This window comes from Phoenix dactylifera, chromosome 13 (genome assembly GCF_009389715.1).
Source record: "Phoenix dactylifera cultivar Barhee BC4 chromosome 13, palm_55x_up_171113_PBpolish2nd_filt_p, whole genome shotgun sequence".
Classification (NCBI taxonomy): domain Eukaryota; kingdom Viridiplantae; phylum Streptophyta; class Magnoliopsida; order Arecales; family Arecaceae; genus Phoenix; species Phoenix dactylifera.
The window spans coordinates 10,910,111-10,933,368 of NC_052404.1; the positions used below are offsets into that span (position 1 = coordinate 10,910,111).

The 23,258-nt window shown below is 39.3% G+C and overlaps 2 protein-coding genes, 1 long non-coding RNA gene and 1 other non-coding gene across 5 annotated transcripts; 1 reads left to right on the plus strand and 3 right to left on the minus strand.

The window, feature by feature from the left end:
* Positions 1-207: 207 nt before the first annotated feature.
* Positions 208-281, minus strand: TRNAR-UCG. Its single transcript has one exon. It is a non-coding gene; the product is annotated as a tRNA-Arg (tRNA).
* Positions 282-345: 64 nt separating this feature from the next.
* LOC103706625 (UDP-glucuronic acid decarboxylase 1-like) lies at positions 346-7,278 on the plus strand. The gene is made up of 7 exons (XM_008790777.4): positions 346-1,121; positions 1,680-1,827; positions 2,232-2,311; positions 5,146-5,229; positions 5,344-5,418; positions 6,706-6,798; positions 6,880-7,278. Exons 1-7 carry the CDS (start codon positions 474-476, stop codon positions 7,069-7,071), a joined length of 1,320 nt encoding a protein of 439 aa, XP_008788999.2. The 5' UTR covers positions 346-473; the 3' UTR covers positions 7,072-7,278.
* Positions 7,279-8,626: 1,348 nt separating this feature from the next.
* LOC120112910 lies at positions 8,627-9,560 on the minus strand. Its single transcript, XR_005514582.1, has 2 exons — positions 8,953-9,560; positions 8,627-8,865 (listed from the first exon to the last, which is right to left on the minus strand). It is a non-coding gene; the product is annotated as an uncharacterized LOC120112910 (long non-coding RNA).
* A 5,516-nt stretch (positions 9,561-15,076) lies between these two features.
* Positions 15,077-22,038, minus strand: LOC103706730. 2 transcript variants are annotated; one of them, XM_039133068.1, is made up of 5 exons: positions 21,673-22,038; positions 20,431-20,519; positions 18,074-20,098; positions 16,274-16,457; positions 15,077-16,184 (listed from the first exon to the last, which is right to left on the minus strand). In XM_039133068.1, exons 1-5 carry the CDS (start codon positions 21,773-21,775, stop codon positions 15,553-15,555), a joined length of 3,033 nt encoding a protein of 1,010 aa, XP_038988996.1. In that variant the 5' UTR covers positions 21,776-22,038; the 3' UTR covers positions 15,077-15,552. The 2 variants fall into 2 exon arrangements, with proteins under 2 accessions (XP_038988996.1, XP_017698157.2); XM_017842668.3 differs by having other exon boundaries at positions 16,274-16,478.
* Positions 22,039-23,258: the final 1,220 nt, after the last annotated feature.

Genomic DNA, 23,258 nt, shown 5'->3' on the forward strand with positions numbered 1-23,258 from the left:
CTCTAAAAACTGAAAAATAAAAAAGAAAAATCAATTTGATGAGAAAAAGGAGAATAAAAAAATAAAGTACATTTTTGAAAAACAAAAGCTGAAAAAAGAAATAAGAAAATGTTTCAGAAACAAACATATAAAAAGAAACAACCATTTTTTTGTTTTTAAAAACACCATGGTAATCTCCTTTTGCAAATTAGGAAGGAAATATGGAAGCGACCACAGTGGGAGTCGAACCCACGACCTTCTGATCCGAAGTCAGACGCGCTAATCCACTGCGCTATGCGGTCGTCTCGTACGATGCGCCGCCGCTCTATTACTAGTTTTTATAACTTCCTCCACCCTGTCGGTCTGTCCTCGTGCCTCGGCAGCGGGAGCAACCGACGCCCACAACAACCACCGAGAGATCTCCATCCATGGAACCGGTTGTCTGATCTCCCCGCGGAACAACCAGAGATCCTCCTCGCCCCTCCGATCCCGCCATGAAGCAGCTCCACAAGCAACCCAGCCTCAACCAGCAGCACCAGATCCCAACCCACACCCACACCCCCTCCTACTCCAGCAAGTCCGCAAAGCAGCAGACCCGCTCCTCCTCCTTCCTCCGGTCCGCCGCCTCCTACCTCCTCCGTGAGCAGCGCCTCCTATTCGTCCTCGCGGGCGTCATCATCGCCTCCTCCTTCTTCCTTCTCTCCCCCTACTACCACTCATCCCTCTCCCGCCTCTCCTCCTCCTCCTCCGACGAAGGCCCCCACCGTTTCCTGCCTTCCTTCCGTCACCCCTCCCTCGACCGCTCCTCGACGACCAAGGCGTCCGTCGCCGGCGGAGGCGGAGGGAGGAGGGTGCCGGTGGGGCTGCGGAAGCCGGCGCTGCGGATCGTGGTGACCGGTGGGGCGGGGTTCGTGGGCAGCCACCTCGTGGACAAGCTGCTGGCCAGGGGGGACAGCGTTATCGTCCTCGACAACTTCTTCACGGGGCGCAAGGACAATCTCGTCCGCCACTTCGGCAATCCCAGGTTCGAGCTGATCCGCCACGATGTCGTCGAGCCGATCCTCCTCGAGGTCGACCAGATCTACCACCTCGCTTGCCCGGCCTCGCCGGTGCACTACAAGTATAATCCCATCAAGACCATTATATCCTGGTTCTGTTTTTTTGGTGATTTTTTGCTTCACTTTTTCCCAGAATTCTTGGATTAGGAGTTAATATCAAGTGAATTGGGGAACATTTTGCTTGTCAGAAGCTGATTTACATTGGGGTTGCCAGTAATTACGTTTTGTTGGTATTGTTTGGTTTTTGAGGTAGCGAGTTTCTTTAATTTGGAGGTGAATCGAGGGATATTTTGCTTATTTAAAGTAGATTTTAGATTGGATATTGAAGCATTTATGAGGTGTGAAGTTGTTAGAGATGCACATCTGCTCGCTACCTGTTGTTTCCTTGGCAACATCTTAACTGAATTTAATTTACCTTATTAATTTTGAATTGTTTAATTCTTTACTCTTCCTTGGCATGGGAGAGAGACTATTCTCTTTGTGCTTGTTTGTGTGTCTCTGCCATTTTTTTCTTTAGTTTCTTTTTAACTGAGTTTTCCCTTGATTTGTATTTAATCTTGCTAATGATAGGCTTCTCGGTATAGTAGCATTGATAAGTTTTCCTCTTCAAGACATTTGCTTTAAATCCTTAACCATGAATACAAGACGAATGTGATGGGAACCTTGAACATGCTGGGCTTGGCAAAGAGAATTGGAGCTCGCTTCTTGTTGACTAGTACTAGTGAGGTTTATGGCGACCCGCTTGAGCACCCTCAGAAAGAGACTTATTGGGGCCATGTCAATCCTATTGGTAAGCTATATATCAATGAATGATTGTTAGTTTCTTTTATTAAGGAGGATAAATAGTCTGATGCATGGTTCGCGGTACCATCTCAAGCAGGATGGTACAGAGCGTACCATACCAGTTTAATACCGGTATTCGGTACGGATGGCGTACCGACAATCGGTACATTAAAAAAAAAATTTATACCATACTGTACCGATACAGTGCTAGTGTGGCACCGGTACGGGATCGAGTACCGAGACGGCGAATCTTGGTCTGAAGCAGTCATTGCATGTTATTATTGTACATTTTGATGTCCGGCTTCATTTGTTCTCTGCTTATATTGTGTAATTCTGTGCTATTGCTCTTTCATTGCTTGATCTGTCAGTCACCCTATAAATCTTGTTAATTCTATTTATTTATCTTTTTAGGTGTTAGGAGCTGTTATGATGAAGGGAAAAGAACAGCAGAAACTTTGTCTATGGATTACCATCGTGGTGCTGGCGTTGAGGTAATTGCATTATGACACCATTCAACTTTGTACTATATCGGGTATTGATGGTGCTGCATAAAGTATTATGCGATCGTGATAATCATGATCATGTAGCAGTTCTGCAATGCATTGTGCATCTTAATTTTAACTTATTTCTTTATTTAAAAACTAAAGTATGTGGAAACCAAGCGTTTTGGAGCATATGCACTAATTTTCTCGGTTACATGCCTTTTTGTTCATCACTAACCCTTGCATGGGATTTGCTTTGGCTTAATTGTTATAGTCAATTTGAATTTTAGCGTGTCATTTACCTTGTTGCATGCGCCTTGCTGTTTGATCAGTCAGTTCATACCGAATCTGAAACTTCATAGTAATTGTCTTTTCCATTTCTTCATCAAAGTTCATCTGAAGCGATTATTAGAGGGATGCATTTTGTTGTCAGATGTTTACCAAATAAAGTTTTGTCACATAGTGTTTGTAGACAAAGAACCATCTACAGTCATAACTTTAATAGAGAATGAATTTTGCCATTGTTAGCATGAAAACTCCCACCAGGGAATGATAATTTTCTAGAGTCATTAATGATGAGCATGATAACCGGTCATCCTGCAGTATAGAGCTACAACAATATGCCATCATCCTCTTCTATATCCTTGTATTTAGTCTACTATGATGGAAGGCCTCCTAATGACGGTCGGAGACACTCACAAGTGGAAGATGCATTGCTCACAATGTGTTGCTTGCTGCAGCAAAGATGCTTCTATTTGTTCTGTAATGCTCTGGGATGACTTAGGCTCTCAAATTTGCTAAAGGATTTAAATTAAGATGGTCTTGTTTTAATTAAATGCTAAGGGCATGCATTAGAGAATCTAGATATGTACTCACAGGAAAAGGCAGAATTTGCTATGAATGAATGCACAATATGAAGTTAACTGAAACTTGCTGTGTTCATCATCTTTAAACAAAACCATTATTTGTCAAGTTTAAAAGGGTTCTCTGAAAATGAGGGAAGGAAAATCAATGTTACAATTCAATGGCAAATTTTCGGAAATGAATTAGTTTGCCACAAAATGGGGAAATATGGACTCAGCTTTTGGAACAATTTTTTTTGGCAGCAATATATTAACATGTGTTATGCAATAGACAAATAATTTATTTAGTTTCATCTGCTCCTGCGTTTGGATTCTATAATTCTATTTTTAACTGCTGTCATCATCTTGTCCTTTTGCCATTTATTTAAAAACAAGAGAACTCTGAAGGGAAACAGAACCTCATGTGTCAACTGTTCTCTCTTGACCATAGTGGCGGCACATCTGCTTAATGTCACCTGGATTAAAACAAGAATCTTGGGAAAGTAACTTAACGGAAAACACATCATGTGTTTTTTCATAAAAGACTTTGAATTGCATGATGAGGCTAATTGTCTGTGGTATGTATATGGCATACTATAAGTAATAGGTTGGCCCAATAAGGAAGTCAGTCTATAAAGCGACTTACAGAGAGGAAAACTAGAGGCTAAATCCACTGAAGATTAAATGGAAATTAATTTATTAAGAGTTTAATAATATATGTTCTGTGGAAGATGCAGAGAGCAAGGAAAGATGGAAACAGTATATTACGATGATTCATCGGAGAAATTGAATTTGTCTGGTCAGGATTCTATTTTATTGAAATTTTGGTGCAAGGCAACACATAAATCGGGGTGTAATATTATAATAAACTATTGAAATAAAAAAAAGAAAATCTCATCCAGTTTAGTGCACCTAGGAAGGTGTGCCAGATATTTTCTTGGCTACGAATATGATGTACATAGAGAAACATCATGACCAATATATTCTTCTGTCAAGGAGCACTTCATGTTTCACTTTTTCTGTGATTGTAATATAATCAATATAAACAAGCCTTATTTATTAAGTTTCAGGGTTCCTTGGCATCATTTTTTTTAATTAGGCTTGAGATGTGAAATAGAACCTGGTGGCTTCAATTTGTCTAGGCCTCTGTCAGAGTGGATTGGGATTAAGCCAACAATATTTGTTGTGCCCATTTATATATGTGGCTGCATAATAATTACTAAAATATTACTTATTGTTATCTCCAAATCATGATTTTAATAAAATATAAATATATGAATTTTGGAGATAGCATTTACCAAAGGCATTATATGGTTATCTTTCATAGCAACAATGTGACAATAGGAAAGTGAATAAGTGATATGTTTCTATTTCCATATTTGTGTAATTTCTGTATAAAGCATATCATGCATTCAGGTTGCGTTAGTTGGGCCAGGCATGATGAAGCCGAGAAGGTTAGCCCAAAATGAATTTACTAAATGGGTTCGGTCAGGTCAGATGTGAACTTGGACAGTAATGCCTAAGGGGCTAGGTTCAAGGTGTTGGGAAACTACTTTGAACCTAGAAGCCTGACCCAACTCATTGAAAAACTCTAGCTTGTGGCAGCAATTAGAGGTAAAAATTGTAGCGATAATTTGTGCTCTCTGTCTTGTATGGGGTTTTGGAACCTCAGGTGAACTATCATGAAAGTATGAAACACCTCAAATGAACAAAACTTACAGGAAGGAATAATGCTGAATCTTTCTGCTTTCTGTCTCACGAGTAATCTTTCCTCTCTGGCTGTTCTTTACAGTTCCTTTGTTAATTTGCCAAATTTAATTAACAAATTCTCTTGCAGAATGATGGTTGAGTTTTTGAACCAGGAAATCATAATTTAATTTTTCATACAATTCTTTAAGTTCTTTCTCTATTATTGCACTTCTTGCAACTTCAAGCTAGCTTCTTATGTGTATGCTAGAAAATTGTTTCATGGAAATGAAAGTATGGCAATTGCATTTTCAGGTGCGTATTGCACGCATATTCAATACATATGGGCCTCGCATGTGCCTAGATGATGGTCGTGTTGTCAGCAATTTTGTTGCACAGGTTCATTTTACCTTCAAACATAACTTTCATTGTCATACAGCTTTTCTTGTGCAACTTTAAACACTGGTTTGACAGATATAATGATCCAAATGTATTAATAATTATGCTTCCCAGGCCCTGCGTAAACAGCCCATGACAGTTTACGGTGATGGAAAGCAAACTCGAAGTTTTCAATATGTTTCAGATTTGGTATCAAATTACTATTCTCATCCTACTTATTTTTGCTGCAAATCATGCATACCTTTTTGTTTTGGCATCCATAGATTGTTTCCTTGGGAAGTCATTTTTTTTGTTTTGAAACTGTCAAAACTGTCAATTATTTTCCAAGTTAAAGAATTGCAAATGCATCTATCATCTTTGAAAAAAATGATTTTCCAAACTAATAATGAAAGGTTACATACAACTAAGCTTTGCGGTAAGCTATGGAAGATTGATTGATGGACAAAACAAAATTAGCCTCTATGAAGCCCGAGTTAGCAAAGAAACGATAATAACCTCATCCTTTTTCTCTATGCATGTATCTGGTGGCAACCTCTCAATAAATTTGTTGTTGATTTGCAGGACCTAATGATCATGCAGAAAAAGATGAAAAAAAAAAAGAAAAAGGAATTATGCTCCAGAAACGAGCAACTATGTCTAGTCAAGGTTACACTTGCTCGTCTATGACTTGGCATATGGAAAACAGTGGTCTTTTTTGTTGTGGCTGTAGGCCAAGTGTCCTAGCTGGTTGAGCCTTAGCTATAGTATAACAAAGGAAACCATAGACTGTTGGTCAGAAGTCTTGAAAAACGAGACTGTGTCTAAAGACATGCTTAAACTTCTTTTTATCAACAGAAAGTCTCAAGATATATTTTTTTGCCCACCACCCCCCACCCAAAGGAAAAAAAGTTACAAGACTTTAAAAGAGTTTTAAGAAGGAACAAAAATGCCCAAAGATGTAAGGTTATTGTTTAGCATATTGAAGAGGAAACTAACGAAGGCGGGGAATAATTTTGGTTTCTATGTTTGAGAAAATTGACCGATTGACTAATAACATCGGGGTACGTTGTGGGTACGAGAGGTTATGTTTTTCCCATGTACTGTTAGAACTTAAGCTGTTCTTTCTATGAGAATATCAGAAAGCATTGTGACCAGAAGAGTTACAAATTTAAATTTTGTGACAGTCAGTGCAAAATTTTCTTCTTTTTCCTTCGCACAACATTTTCCATATAGAGGATGGAAAACTCAAAATAGGAGATAAAGGGGGTACTTTTCTGGTGGTAGAATTCAGCCAATATAAGAGAAGTTAGTCAATCAACTGCTCCATCTTGAGTTCTTGGATCTTGACATTTGCACTATTATCTATAGCATGATGCCAAGTTCTTGTCCAGTGTCGTGGAACACATCAATCTGAGTTTAAATGTGATCCAAATGTAGTTACTTACTACTTTCTGTTCAGCAGGGTTTAGTGTTTACTATTTAATGCAAATTTTCTAGGTTGATGGATTAGTAGCACTGATGGAAGGCGACCACATTGGACCCTTCAACTTGGGGAATCCTGGGGAGTTCACCATGTTGGAGCTGGCTGAGGTTTTGTCGAAACTTAAGATCGATTAGCTGAAATTTTCTGGTTCCTTCTTCCAAAATAACAATATTTCAACTTCTACACAGGTAGTGAAGGAGACGGTCGATCCAAGCGCAACCATAGAGTTCAAACCCAACACTGCTGATGACCCTCATATGAGAAAGCCGGATATCACCAAGGCAAAAGAGCTGCTAAATTGGGAGCCAAAGATTTCATTGCGGCAAGGGCTGCCCCTGATGGTGACTGACTTCCGAAAGCGTGTTAACGAAGAGAAATAACTTGTAAGAGTAGCGAATCAAGTTTGTATCATGTGAAATGTGCTACCAATTGATTTTATTCATCTCTTGACAATTGAAATTTCTGCAAATCTGAAACTGCTTGCTTGCAACTCTCCTTGATGGCTTCCCGGTCGCAGGAGTGGTTATTTTTTTGATTGATTTCCATGTTATATTAGTTTTTCCTAACAAAACCACAGGTTGCTCGTATATCATTTGCCTTTTGTTTTGATGAAATAGATGTTGGTGTTTTCCTGTTAAATATATTGTATAAAGAAAGTACTTTAGACCCCAACACTCGCAGTCTTAACTGTTGGCACTCCTCTTGGTTGATGAAATGGTGAGGACCCGCCGGAAGTTCATGAAGTGAATGAATCAGCCATGCAACACACAAAACTACCTCCTAAGTTCGTTACTTTGGGATAATGGGGATTAGGCAAATTCTTTTCTTTTCTTTGGTTTTTTGCTTTGTTAAAACCTTCTTTTATAACTAAACGGAAGAAATTTTGCTCAAAATCTGGGTGGGGGTGAGAATTGAATCTGGGTCGCATAGTTTTGACGAATGTATGGAGTTTGCATGAGAAATTCAAGTTCTTCTTTATAGTTTTGACGAATGATCTATTGATTTGCCGTCAGACATCCAATTTCTCTCTCTCAATGTCTTGCGACGGTGGAGGTCAAATCTCTCTCTCTCTCTCTCTCTCTCTCTCTCTTGTTTTTACTTAAAAGGGAAGCATGGAGCCACCCGAATTTATTGCATGAGAAACTATTTACAAGAGAAGGCAAGGAGATACAAAATTAGCTGTTACACATGAGACGGCAATCAGTTGGGTAAGGTTTGATTCTAGGAACATAAAAGAGTTGCAGAAGATTAGAGATGTTCAGGTGATCGGTCAGCACCACGTTAGATGACTTAGCTCTTGGCCACTTAGATGAGTTAGGCAGGGGATCACCAAACGCCTACTGAGAATGTATTTCTTGGAAGTTGGGGTGAGTATAGAATAGAAAAGATGGTGATTAGCCCCCCCTAATCTGAAAAAAAAACCAAAGGAAAAATAAACTTCATTCAACTTATGCCAAACATAGTCATCAGTTAGTGCAAACAATACTGGTGATTTTTTTGGAATGATCCATGCCATGCCTTTGTTTTTTTATTAAAAAAATATATGATATTTTGAGAAGAAAGTATTAATTGCTTAATTCTATTTTGCACTAGAAAAGTTCGATTCTTAAATCATGCAAAATCGTTTTCTGATTCAGCCTATCCACGAGATCATCAAACTGATAATTTTCCAGCATTTTTCATTAACGAAAATTGTGAAGTTCCTTTTTAATAAATTAATTTGCAGTTCTGGATTGAAAAATGCTATAAGAAATAAGCTACACTACTCGATAGCCGCTATTGCTTCTGATCATGAAGCTACACTATACACGGTGGTGCATTGCTGTTGATAGTTGTCTATCTCTTAATGGTGGTCATTTAATGTTGTAAAGCACTTTGCGGTGCAGGAGGATTAATGGTCATAAGAAATATAAATGGATCACGGCCATGACAATATATTAAGAATATGACCTTTTATTTATATTAATGCATTCTTGAAAACTTATTTTGGGTTGGCCCCCCGTTAGTGACATAGCAAATCTTATTATGCTGGATGCAATGGAAGGAGGCCGACTCCATGACGTTTAGGGCTGAAAAGAAGGCCTCCTTGGTACACGCACCAAGGCGATGGGATCAGGACCCTCGGATGGGCTATTTGCGGAAGGCCCGTGCGGGTGGACCCTTAGGTGGGCTACCTTTGGAAGGCCCGGATGGAGGGATGGGTGTGCCTCTTGGCAGCATCGGAAATCTCATGCGTGCGGGTGGACCCTCGGGTGGGCTACCTTTGGAAGGCCCGGATGGAGGGATGGGCACGCCTCTTGGCAGCATCGGAAATCTCATGCGTGCGGGTGGACCTTCGGGTGGGCTACCTTTGAAAGGCCCGGATGGAGGGATGGGCACGCCTCTTGGCAACATCGGAAATCTCATGCGTGCGGGTGGACCCTCAGGTGGGCTACCTTTGGAAGGCCCGGATGGAGGGATGGGCACGCCTCTTGGTAGCATCGGAAATTTCATGCGTGCGGGTGGACCCTTAGGTGGGCTACCTTTGGAAGGCCCGGATGGAGGGATAGGTACGCCTCTTGGCAGCATCGGAAATCTTATGCGTGCGGGTGGACCCTCAGGTGGGCTACTTTTGGAAGGCCCGGATGGAGGGATAGGTATGCCTCTTGGCAGCATCGGAAATCTCATGTGTGGAGGCAGAGGTCTCAGTTCTTCTATTCCTTGTGAGGTGGCGGAGATATGGTTAATGTAAAGCTCTTCCTTCGTCTGGGTCACAGATCTTGCTAAGCTTGAGAAGCAACAAAGTACGAAGATCACCATAGCTTGTAGAGCTCCCATGCGCTTGAGATAGCCCGAACCAGCCATATCTACCTTGTTTCTTCTCATGACACCAACCGAGCTTTTTTATAGCAGTGGGATTGGGACAAGGGGTGATAGGCGATATATATGCGATATCATAGCAGATTTAGCAAATCTATGAGGAGATTTTTTTTGAGATTTTTTTTTTTTGATTTTTTTTGATATCATAGCAGATTTAGCAAATCTATGGGCGATATAATAACATTTGTCTGTTTGGTTTTTTTTTTTTTTTTTTTCGTTTTTTTTTGTTTTTTTGTTTTTGTTTTTGATGCATGCCAAAGATAAGATCTCAACTGAACGGAAAACTAGCAAGACATTACTCCAGACAGTCAAAGAACATCCCCCGGTTTCGGTGGAAAGTCAACGTGGACAGCTTGGCGAGCCAACCAATCCGCTGTCTCTTTACCTTCTCTGCAAATGTGAGACACCAGTGACAGCTGCTGATTTGGTCTCCGAGTTTTGATGTCTTGTAGTAGAGGAAGAAGAACAACTTTTAACTGGTTGTTGTATAACCCACTGTATAGCTATAGCTGTAAGAGAATCACCTTGCAACCAGATTCTACAATCCTGAAACAGGATTGATGTATCGCATGATGGCAACCCAAGCCAAGCACCCACAAATTCAGCAAACGGGACAGAAAATAAAGTGCAAAGCCTTTCCACCAGCCAATAGAAGAGAACCATGATCAGTTTCTAATGATAAAAACCCTGCAGCAACACATCATTTTATTCATTAACGAGTAAGGGGATAGATGTCTTTGGAATCGAAGTGATGAATGTTTGCTTCCAGGATATAGGCATTGCTGCACTACTGAAAAAGTGATTCATTGCCGGGATCACCTCATATTTGATGATCGGCCATAACCTCCTGAAAAAAAAAGGATTGGAAGCCATATGATCCTGGAGCCTTTTCACGATGCATGGACCGCAATGCTTCAGCAATTTCATCTTCCATCATGGGCGCAGTCAACACATCATTTTATTCATTAGCGACCTGAGATAAAGGTTCAAGTAGCCACAAATCATTTGGTTGTCCGAGAGACACCCTATGTTTCATAAAGTGATTCAAGATTAGATTTTGGATCTCTTCCTCCCAATCAGTTCTAATTCCTTGCTCAGTTTTAATTGCCATAATACAATTACTTTGGCATCTTAGAACTGTAGCCCTATGAAAGGACTTGGTATTCAGAGCACTCTTTCTTATTCATTGGACTATAGACTTTTGCTTCCAAAAAAAAAAAAGCTTTTGCAAACAAAAATCCTTAAACCCTAAACCCTAAACTCTAAACTCTAAACCAATCTCCGATTCACATAATGAAGTTCCTTTTGTACATTCATCTATAATTCTTCTATTATATGTTTGGAATAGATTTCATTTTAAGTGATTTGAAAAAGCAAAATCTCGTTGAAAAATTCTATACATTTGAAACAGTGGTTTATCAAAATTTTAAGAATCAATATATTTCTAAATATATTGATGAGAAAAGTCCAAAAAACCTTTGATTTCTCTTTCAACAATCATAATCATGCAAGTTGCACATGTGGATTATGACAGGTCCTTAGTTAAGACAACATCCTCTAGTGCTGATGAGAATTCAGGCCACCTTGTTGAGCTTCTAAACTTTGAAGACTGAGAATTTCGGCATTTAAGGTTTCACCTTTTTGAAATAGATTACCCACTTTGTTTGTATTCCAGCCTCTAACAGCCTGTTTGACCCTGTAAGGGATGGGTCAGCCGATTTGCTGGTGCGAGAGAGGAAGCACCACATCACGCATTTCAAATTATATTACGGATGTCATTCCAGCGTACTCAGAACCTCTCAAATCCGAAAGAAAAAAAGTCCCTCAATCCGCCTGAGCTTCGCAGCACTCCTGTCCCTCTCATACTAGACTCTACCTACGTAGGGGTGGCAATTTATGATCTGACATGTCAACCTCATATATGAATGATTACTTTAAGCAAATTTAGGCTAGACATAAATGAGCTTGGATCCTAAATAGGTCAATCTATCTAAATCTGTTTATTAAATAGAATGGATTCAGATTTAAATTTTTGGCATATTTAACTTATTTTGACCTATTTAATAATTAGATTGGATTATGATCAGACCAGTTTAACTTATTTAAATCTGTTTAATCTATTTGAAATCTACTTAACATGTTTTTAATATGTTTAACATGACCCGCCTAATATGTTTAACCCATTTAAATCTACTTAATCCATAAAAATCCTTTTAACCTATTTAATAAATAGGTTACATTGGCTGGGTCAGTTATCAGTGTAATAAATAGGTCATATTCAGGTTTAAAATTTTAACTTATTTAACAAATAAGTCAAATTTGGGTTGATAAATTTTTAATCCGACCTGCGTCCGATCCAATCTGTTTCCGACCCGGCCGGACCGATTGCTGCCTCTAGGCCTGAGTGCAAGACGAAGGTCTATCAGCCTTCCTCGAGGGCTTCCCCTTGAGAGGAGGCAAACTCTGCTCGAGGACACTCTGTTCCTGATTCGAGTAACTTCTGTTTCAGAACATTAAATGGAAGTTGATGGGAAGAGGAATCATTACACTTTTGCTGTAGTGAATCCCAGGTAGCAGCAGCTCCGCTTTGATTGTTTGCACGTAGGTGACCTCTCCTTCTTAGATGTATCAGTTCCTTCAGAATGAGCGGCCACCACCCTCCAAACTTCCTTCTTAGATGGAACTGAAGTTGAAGCAGAGGTAGAAGAAGACTGTGGTGGAGTTCAGTTAGTAGATACACTGCTGTGCTCCTCCAGCACCACAACCTTATGCTGTGGAGACTCAGTTCCTGGCGAACTGTGTGGCCCCTGCGCTCCTCACTAGAGACCGCTTTCTCTTCTCCTTCTACGGCAAAGTTGGCGATATGGTTTCCATTGGCTGAGGGAATTCTCCTTCAGGGTCTTCTTCATGGAGCAATGGAGCAAACCGAGAGCTACCAGCAGCGGTCACGCCTGCATGCTAGTGTCGAGCAGGTGCATTGGAATCGATGCAAATAGAAGGAATCATTAGTAGCTATTTAAAAGAGGATGTGGACTAAGTTCCTCTTGATAAGGTTACTATGGTAACAAAGTTTTTAGTAACAAGTTCTTTTTCCTAGTAACAGAATTAGGGGAAGGGGCCAAAAAAGAAAGAATTCAGATATTAAAATGAATCCGACAAGATTATGAGATATTGTACAGACATTCAATAAACATTACTAAGTTGCAGCAGTGTGCTAAAAATTACAAGTCCTCATATCAATTTCATAGTTGTTTTAATAATTATCAGTGTCCATGTTTTTTCTTCTTCTTTTTTTTTCTCATCAAGAGGTGAACTAACTAGAGTAGCTTGGAATTTCGGATATTTATGATAATATACATGCAATTTCAGATATTTAAAAAGATATATGTGTAAAAGAAATAATTATAAGGTACATAATTAAATAACAAATTTGTAAGAGTAGTCATAATTTATAGATATTTTTAAGGATATATATACATATACATGCACAAAAAAACCTTCTAAAGAGGAACGCTATGATGGAGGACACATCTCTCTTGGATTACAAGCAACCATCAGTTAATTTTATTTTTCATAAATTTCAATAGGCAAGTAGCAGTAATCAAGACAAATGCTTGCTTGACTACAATATAATGAGGTAGCAGCAGCTAGGACTCCTACCCTAGTAGAAAATTTTCCATTTCTTGCCACACTCAAAAAGAAAAGATAAACATCCATACCCCACCATCAGTTCATTATTGATCTCCAAATAAATGCTTTTAGAACAGAAACTGTCCTCTTCCATATATATTGGTATATTTTTATAAAAATGAAAAAAATGAATCCGTCTTTTGTAAGTCGTTTAGTATCAATTATCATATTAAAGTTGGCTTATTTCAGTTTTAAAATTGAATTTGAAAAAAAAAATTGCCATTAAAATAGAATGATATCAGTTTTAAAATCTAATTCATTGCAATTACAAATTTGTAAATGTCTATAAATGATTTCATTTTTTATATTTCAAAATGTCATTCATACGTTGGTTGCAAAATTTGAAAGCAAAGAAAATGGTCACACATTAAAATATGTCTAATTGAGAAGCTCCCCATTGGCTCATAAATAGAGCAAGGCCGAATCAACAAGGGCTCTGGAGAAAAATTTCAACTTTATTTCTTCTTGCTCACTATTCTCCCTCATATTATCTACCTTTCACAATTCCTTTTCATCGATTGTAAAGCATATTATATTTTTTGGGTAAAGAAAGTGCTATTTGAAGAATTTTCTTATCTTACAATTGGTGCAAACTTGTAAAGTATATAACTGGGTAGCTGAGCTTGCTGTATCCTGCCAATGGTGTCCATAAAATTGTTAATCTGCTGCACCAGAAAATTCTGCAGACAGTATGCATCATCTCAAGAGACTTGATCTGTGCCTCAACTCTGCCATCTTTTTCAGTTAAAATTATTTGGGGGTAATTTCTACGCATCCAGATAATATTTCTCCATTTTTCTCCAACAACATATCGCACCTTGCAAAGCCCTTACAGAAATCTTATCTAGGATTAGACAAGTGGAAAGCAGATAACTCTTAACATTCGTGTGTTATTTTAAGATACCATAAACCTGTTGAATTAATTTAGATATTTTTAAAATTTTGAAAACAAAATTAGTCAACGGCTAAGTGGTAAGCATCCAGCGCAAGAGCAAATATGAAAAAATTCCCAAAGAAAGCAAACCATGACAAGTTTATGCATCCAGTGCAAGAGCAAGCATGGAAATGCCCCTCGAAGAAGGAAGGAAATGTGGACGGCCAAAATGCAATAAGCCGAAGGATCAAAGGAGCACAAAAAGATATGTCATCAATCCGTGGGAGGGGAATCTTCTTCTTTGGATGCGCCTGAGCCTATATAAAGGGCTCTAGGGATCATCAAAAATTTCTCTTCTTCCTATTCCAAGAGTCTAGATAAAAAGGGCTATAGGGATCATTGGAGAGAAAAGAAATAAAGAAAAATTTTCTTCTCCTTATAATTTTTCTAAGTTTCTTTTGAGGTATCTGCAAGCGTGAACGTGCTCTTCTTTCTTTCCTGGAGGCGCACTGACGGGGAAGATGTGATTGTGTATTGGGTCGTCGTATCTCTAGGAGATCTGTGCCAGCAGACCCGTGCGTGGAGAGTATAAGCTTTTCTGGGACAACGCATCAGCGTGCTTCGATCCACAGGCCATCTTCTCTCTCTTTCTTCGTTTTATTATTATATTGTCAAGTTAATTATTTGCTAGTTTATTCTTCGTATTTATTGTTTTTGAATATTAGAAATATTTAATTTATCAATTATATTTGTGCATCTAGGCTAACAAAACCTTCATGTCAAATTTGAAACCATCACAACATCCTATAAATGGCCGGTTAATTAAACAAAATTGGTCATTGGATTGGATCCTCTAAGACAGACAATCATATACAGATAGGTTTTAAATCATTGCAAAGTTGCATCCTCCAAATCACAGGACAGGACTCGGAATGTAAATGGTACGAGATTAGCTGCTCGCATGTTTAATAAGTTGGCATCACTATAATCCAAAAGTTCCTGATGTTATATATATACTTTGTAGCAGAAGTTAGATTCCAATATAATGTGAATCAAATACAGACATCAGCTCAAAGGCAACCTGATTGTATGGCGGATGATACCTCATCCTTTAGTTGTCTATTACAATAGCTGGCTAAACAGCACTTGATGATCAGTGACTAATGATTTATACCAGCCTTCCAAGCAGATAGAGTTGCCCTGGATGATGGACAGAGTTTGGAGTCACTAAATGGACTGATGGAGATGCCACAGAGTTTGTGACAGCCTTAACAAAATTTGTATCATGGAGGACGTCCGAAATAGGTGCACGCTAATCCCAGTCTCAGTTCCAATCTTCAAGGTATGCCAAGCCACTTCAATCTTTATATGGGTGGTGACCAAGTCAGTGATGCATGCCTTAACATCTACAACTTCTACCAACAGAGCTTTACCAGACCTACCCTAAACTGAAGTCAGCAACCAGTTCCTCCAGGAGGTCTTCATTTAATATCTTCTCTATCTCTCTTCCAATCATATCAGCATATTCTTCTGTACTGAACCACCTTTGCTCCAGGACCACCTCCTCCAGATTGCCGGCCAGCTCTTTTCGTTGTCTGACCACCATCTGCCACACCCCTTCAGCAAGGCCCTCATGGTTCCACATGGGCTGGCACCTCTTTGAGACCAGCCATGGGTGCAGATCCATGCACGGGGCAACCAGATCCACTAGAATGATATTTATAAGATCAAACAACAGCTTCCTTTCTGATCTTGACCACAAAACCAGCACACAGTATTTCTTTTCCAGTTTGTCAAACACACCTGGGCCTACTGGAGAATTCGGTGAGTAGAATGCATCAAAGATTCTATCCTGATTAATTCCATGAACACCAGATTCACTAAGTACGTCAAGTAAATATGAGAAGTCTCTGTCGTCATCATCCCTGAATGCTTGAAGTACCGATCCTTTTAGTAGTGGTGAGTGACAGCATGCACCAGTATCCTCATCGCTCAATATAAGAACCTCTGGTTCCTCTGCATAGGTGTCTGCTGACTCCAGCTTAAGAAGTTGAAGTTGTAATCGAAGCTCTGAAACAATTACATCATATTCTAAAGAAGTCACAGATGTGCCGATTAGGATATCTATAAGAAAGGTAAAATCGATTCGTTACACTTGCCTTGAAGTTCTGCACTGATTCTCTCAAAGCATCCTGAACTTGAAGTTTCTTCTTCAGACGGAGGCTCTAGAACAGAAATTGGACTTGGCTGTTCGCACTCCTTAGAGCTTACAGGTGACCCTGATTCCATTGCACCATACTGAGAGATCAGGGAATCTACTTGAGGATGCTCAGTTGATGTTTCCTGAATGCCCAGAATTTGTTCCTTAAGAAGGGAAAACTGTTAAGTAATAGAACACAACTTGAAACTGCAATGCCTTCTCATAATTTTACATTGAAGAATTAGGCAACATTTTGTCATAAAAAGTTAAAATGGATAAAATGGGCAATGGGAAGAGTATCGCATTAACATCATATCTACATAACTTTTAAAAAAATAAGTCAGCGATTCTGTGGGAAGCAGAGAAGGTAGAAATGAAGACACAAAGAAATAAACAGGTGTGGCTGAAGACCAAACATGAACACAAGGTTTCGTAACAGAATGGCAGAACAGCTCAACAGATATTGGTAAATGGTGTTGATGGAAAACTGATACCATGTTTCCTATTATTTAGGCTCAAAACTGTGATGAGACATACATAAGCATGCTCGTAGTCAGACATTCGCAAGCATGCAGTTCTTGTTTATGATAACTGACTTAAAGTTAATATTTCATCCCATGATAAGACAAGCTCATATAAACAAGATTCATATATAAATTTAAATTTTGGAGGTGTAGCTTTGAGGTTTTGTTGTCATCAATAATCCTAGCGTCGAGGAGAATCATAATATTGATGTGTACCTTTGCAGCAAGTCGATGAGAGAATCCAAGCAGTATGAAAATATATATTTCACATTTGACAACACCATATAACAATCTTCACACATAGGCCGATCAAACATATCAAATGCGATAAAACTTATTCAAGAAACACAAACAACACAGATTGCAAGGAAGAAGATATATAGCAGCCCTTTCTTTTAAATCATGGCATTTCTAATGTACGAAATATAAGCATCTGAAACATTAAGAAATCCATTATTGTATATAGATTATACAGATCAACACATAATTGAGTCAAGGAAACCACATGATACGCAAAGAAAATAGCTACCAACATTTAGTTGATAATTTTAGCAAATTATGAACCAGATATGATAAAGACCAGTTCCTTATAACTTGAAAGGCGTACGATTTGATAGAGCAGATAGTGAATTCTGATGGATGGGAGCATGCCAAGTCCAGTTGCATACTAAATAACTGGCTCAACATGCATCTCTAGTAAAATATGACAAAAAAGAGGAAAAAAGGATATTGAAACTCATGATTTTCATGTATGAAACATGATTGAAAATCCATTTCAAAAGGGACAAAATCAGAGAAGGCATCATAACTGATGCTGCAAGAAACCATTTGGAAGAAAAGGGCCATATACTTTTAGAAAATTAAATTTTATGTAGGATCAAAACAAGGGTTCCATGATTTCAACCAAAGAGATAATAAAGACAAAACACATCATGCTGCAAGTGGAAACAGAAGTCAACTTATGCTAATCTACATATATCAACTGATGGCTGAGTAACTGGAAATAAAAAAATTGTGTGAGATGATGTAACTATCTTATATTTATCTACATCTAGATATGCATCCAAAGCACATTTAGACAACTATAAATTATACAGTTCAATCAGAACAGAAGGAAGAGGAAAGGGGATGAAATCACATTAATTTATTATGTTTATTTTCATCGTGCACTGTTTACATCTGTTACCTTAAGGGAAAATGCTATTCAAAGATCACAGTTCATGCAAGAAACGTACCTCTATGACTCTATCATCCTGATTATGAGCAGAAAATCCTTCATTATTTGCTAGCATGGTAGATGCTATTTGCTGCTCCACCAGCTCTTCTTGAGTAATGGAAAGCTGCATAACATCTCTACAATCAGGAAGCATGGAACTCTCAATCAGATATTTTCTGTCGGAAACAGCATCATCAGAGTGTGCAGGTCGTACAAGCTTGTTTTCATCAAGATGTTTTCCATGAATACTATTCCTCAATTCTTCTGAATTCACATGAATGTCTTGTTCAGGCAGCATATTTTCATCTCCATGAGAATCAGACAATCGAGGCTTGTTACTGTGATTCTTAGAGCTCCGAATCAATGATCTTCTTCGCCTGCAAAAATTGCCATCTGAAGAATCTTCAGGGCCCTTATTGAGTACATCCTTTAGCATATAACAATTATTGTTTCCACCTACTCGATTTCTGTTGCTTAATTTTGGACTTCCGTAAACAGTGGATGAAGCTGGAAGAGACTTGGATCTTGGTAACTTTCTAGAGTTCCCATCCTTCCAGCCATCTTTACTGCTAATACCCAATGGACAACCTGATGTCCCAAGTTTCTCATCTCTAGCCAAATTTTTACCTGGAACTTTCTGAATAACTAATGAATCCAGAGTGTCCTCTCTGTCAGATGAAGCAAGCATTTCACCCAATGTGCTTGAGCCTCTGGCAACAAGTCCTACCTCCTGAAACTTGTGGGTCTTTTTCCATCTTGCAGACAGGTGTTTTCTAGCTTCCCTGCTCACTGATGATTCAGCTGAATATAATGATGAGGGGCTGAAATTGTTCCTCCAGTCATCATAGTGGTCACAAATGCGGTGAAATGTCTTGGAGGTGTTGCTCTTGGACATGCCTGACGGAATACATGAACTTTGGCTCCTGTTATACATGTTCAGTCCTGATGTGAACACTTCTCTATTACTGCAACTTACAGTGCGTTTCATATGTTTAGTTATCTCTCTAGCAATTTCTCTTGAGCTTTTTACATTATGCCCCAAAATTTCCACATTATCAGACAACCTCTGATGATATCTTCCTTCCATATACGACTCCTGAATTCCAGACAGTGGAAATTCACTGCGCCTTCTGTTGCCTAGCTGAAAATTCTCATCAGTTAGTGCAACCTCTGCCATTCTCTGGATCTTGTGAAGGCTTGGTTTCAAAACAACAATCCTCGTGGGATGAACGGAAGCTTCAGCCTTACCCACATAACGTGACTTTGACAACTTTTTTGGAAGTGAATCATTATAATCTTTGAAAGAGTGACTAAGAAGGCTAGTTGCAGGTTTCCTAAAAGAACTGTCAGCTTCTTGTCGCATATGAGTGAACTTCCCAGTATTTCTCTCTGATTTAAAGTATACGTCGCTGCTTTGACACTTAGTACCTTTAGATGATTCTAAAACCGTGATGTGGCTTGCATGAGAAGAGGGTGGTGCACACTTCAGATCATGGAGATGCATTGTAAATAAAGAATCAGGTCCTTGAAGAAATTCCAGGAAAAGATCCTTGTTGGAATCTAGGACTTCCAATGCATCATTAAATTCATTAGAGTTCTGAAGCACTTCATCAGTTGAGAGACGCTTTGCTTCCATGAATTTCTGCCTTATCAAGTCCATGTCTGCCTCATTTTGTTCAGAGCTTACCATCCCCTTTCGAACTGGCTTGTTCTTCTGACTCTTGACCTTTGATGGCTCTATGACCTCAAAAACATCTTTGAATTCTTGGTGCTCATCAGTGCTACTCCTATGTGAATGATCCTCAGAGGATGCATACTTCTCTTGAAACCCTACAGATGATGCTGTTTGGAAACGACTACCCATATTCTTCTGTTGTTCGTGGACCATCATAGGAGGCAGTGTATCAAGGCCCATCAATCTCGCAATTACACTCGGTGAGGAATGTCTAGTTTCCATATCCTTTGACACCTCTTCATCAATTAGCATTCTCATAGGCGTCCCGTTGACTTTCTTAGATGAGCTTCGCCAGAACTCGTGGGCAACCTAAATTATGAAAACACGTAAATAAGTATGTACTAGCATCTAAGTAATACAGGAGGGCATTAGTTGAAAGGCTGAAAAGAAAAACACAAATTTATCTTACAAACAGTAAAGTGGAGGAAAGGAAAAGAGATACATCAGATAGCAAACATCACTTAAATATCACAACGCCTGTTACAGATTATATAGAAGCAGCAAATTGCTTTTGTAATGATAAGTGGCTCATGCAGATATTTATAAAGCAAACATGTAAGCAACCCACTCTCATGCAAATTGAAAATTCTAAATAAATTATATCAAAAAAAATGATATGTTGTTAGGAAATAAGCACTTACAGAATTTTCTTCCATTGAAGAGCCACTGCGACGAGAAAAATCCAATGCTGACTTCAAGGCACTTGTTCGTTTTTTCAATTGAGCATGTCCTGAAATAAAACCTTCGCACTATAATATAAGGACTCATCAAAAAGCAGCAATTCTCGGCAAGAAAATATAGATAACAGTATATGTCAGTGTTGTCATGCACACAATGGTACTGCAAAAAACTAACGCAACAGGAGCACTCAAAATATGAAAAGGCAACTATAGAAGCCAAGTACCTGTAATTGAAAATTCCAATGGATGGAGGAGTATAGTAGAGCGAGCAATTCTTCCAAATCAATGCAAACCTAATTTAAGCTGAATTTTGGTAGAAGGAAAAATCTAAGCATTTGGCCTCTAGATATACGATTAAAATATCTTACTCTGCATACAGGCCAGTGAAATGAATTTAGGGTTCGGAGAATTAAAGAGACATGTTTCAAAGTATTATTAATTAGCCTGTTTTGCCGCTTAAATTTGACTTGCCTCAGTTATCTGCGTCCGTGATCGTAGCAAGTCCTATAATTCATCTAAAAGCCATACTTGTTCACAGGATGAATAACAACAGCCATGTCTGCATCGTATCATTCATTCCCGCCTAATATTTTGGATGAATTCGAACTCAACAACTGCACAGCATCATATTTGATACTATATATTTGGACAGACATCAAAACCCACTGTTGATATGATAGTTGAAGCTATTGCAAGGACAAGCCATGTTGGCAACCTCCACAGGCCCCAATCGAAATTACCAAGCTACCATGGCAATTACAATAACATTCACATAGAGCATCGTAACACTAGCCATGTTCATTCATTATTTGTGCGCTTGTTTAAAGTTTTAAATCTGCCTCAAATGAAGAGCCTCCGCGCCCACGTATTAGAAAAGAACCACTTGGATGGACCTGGTCAGAATCGTCCTCACAACATAAGACAAGATAATCAAAAATTTTAAACAAATCGGCGAAATCCCAAGGAACACGACACAGCAGCAAGATCTTAAATTTAACGCTTTCCGATTCTTTTTTCTATAAAAAAAACGATACAAGAAATTTCACGAAATATCCAAAATAAAGAACTTTTTTTTTGAAAAAATTCAAAAAAAAACGACATCACGGACGGAACCCTAGATTCACACGAATCCCTTTCCCATAGCTCGTAAAGAAACCCAGACTGGGAACACCTAGAATCTTACAAGTGGAAGAAAGCACGAACCTTTACGATCAGCGGAGAACGGCTTGGGATCGGAAGCGGCCATCACCCCGCCGCCGGCCCGGTGGAGCTTCTCCCTGCCTCTCGATCTGCTGCTCCGATACATTGCTCCAGTCTACGAACCGACACACTACAAGAGAACTCGAAACAAATATCCCCGCAGAATCGCTCAACAGAAGCTCGAGTGCCTCAGCTGAGGAGCGAAAGACAGCGACGAGATCTGCGCCCGGAAACCCTACAGACCTCCGAGCTCCGGCGATCGGATTTTTTTTTTTTTTTACATCTCAAGAAGCGATTCGAAACGAGAGAGAGAGAGAGAGGGTGGTGGCCTGGTGGGTGGGGGGCAAACGGTAGGAACAAAAACAAGACGCATTCTCTCTCCTCTCGCCCTCCGCTTTCTTTATGTTACCGTTTGGTTTAATGATATTTGAATTTTTAAGCGCCCGGCCCCCTCCCGAGACTTCTGAGTTCTGACACACGCCTGGGCGCGAAGCTCGCGAGCTCGCTGCGTCGGCGAACAGCACCTATCCTGCGTGCATGTGTATATAAAATTCTGTGCGGATGACTGATCTGCCGTCCTTTTGGCCCTCGGACGTACTCTGATGTCCGCATAAAGAATGGAGAAACGGACCACTGGTAAGGGGTACACGCGACGGTCGCGGATGGGCGACTTTAACCCTGTTCCTGCGAATACACGCTATGGTGGCGTGTTACAATGCAGAGAGCCCGTGGCCGTCGTTTTCTTCCTTATTTATTTATTTATTTATTTTTGGCACAATGAGAGTCTGAAAGAAGAAAATCACACGATAAAATAGGAATCAATACGTGGCTCACCAAAAGAAAAGAAAAAAAAAAAAAAAAAAAGCCTCCAACAGGATGGGCCGGAGGCTGCCCAACTACTGGTACTATTTTTCTCCTCGTAAACATGTGTTCTCCGGATCTAGTCGATGACCGTGACCGAGTCACTCTCAAAAAGAATACGATCCGTTCCCACCATGTGCCTCGCATAGATGACCTTTTTCTATGCAACTCAAAGCTCAGCACATATCACAGATGTGTCAAAAATATGCCGACCCCCAACTCTGTTCTGGAATTTACATATACACATATATTTTGTTATAATTGAAATTTCAAAGGATTGATTATTTCTACAATTTTAGCCGTGTGGTCTTGGATAATGAATTCGGCGCCTCCAATGCTCCCACCCTCGCCACCACTCTGGTCTTTTTTTTTTTAACTTGAAAGGCAGCACTTTGGCTTAGTAGGTCTTTAGTTTCTGGGATATTTTGTCTTCCTAATTTTTTGTTTCTGTCTTTAGAGAATGAAGGATCAGTCCCCACCTTCTACCATGTCTATTTTATCATGAGGATCAAAGTGAGCGGCAATTGCAACTCAAATTTGAATCTTATTCTCTTATCTAGAAAGACAAGAAATAATACCATCCAAATAAGTACTTGATAGTTTTGTTGTATGAATTTTAGCTTATTATTGGAGATCTCTCTCGCTCTCTCTTTTCTCTTGGTTTTGAAGGCAAGAGAGATATGAAAGTGGTGCTTCTTGCTCCAACCTACAATAATTACTGGCCTTTC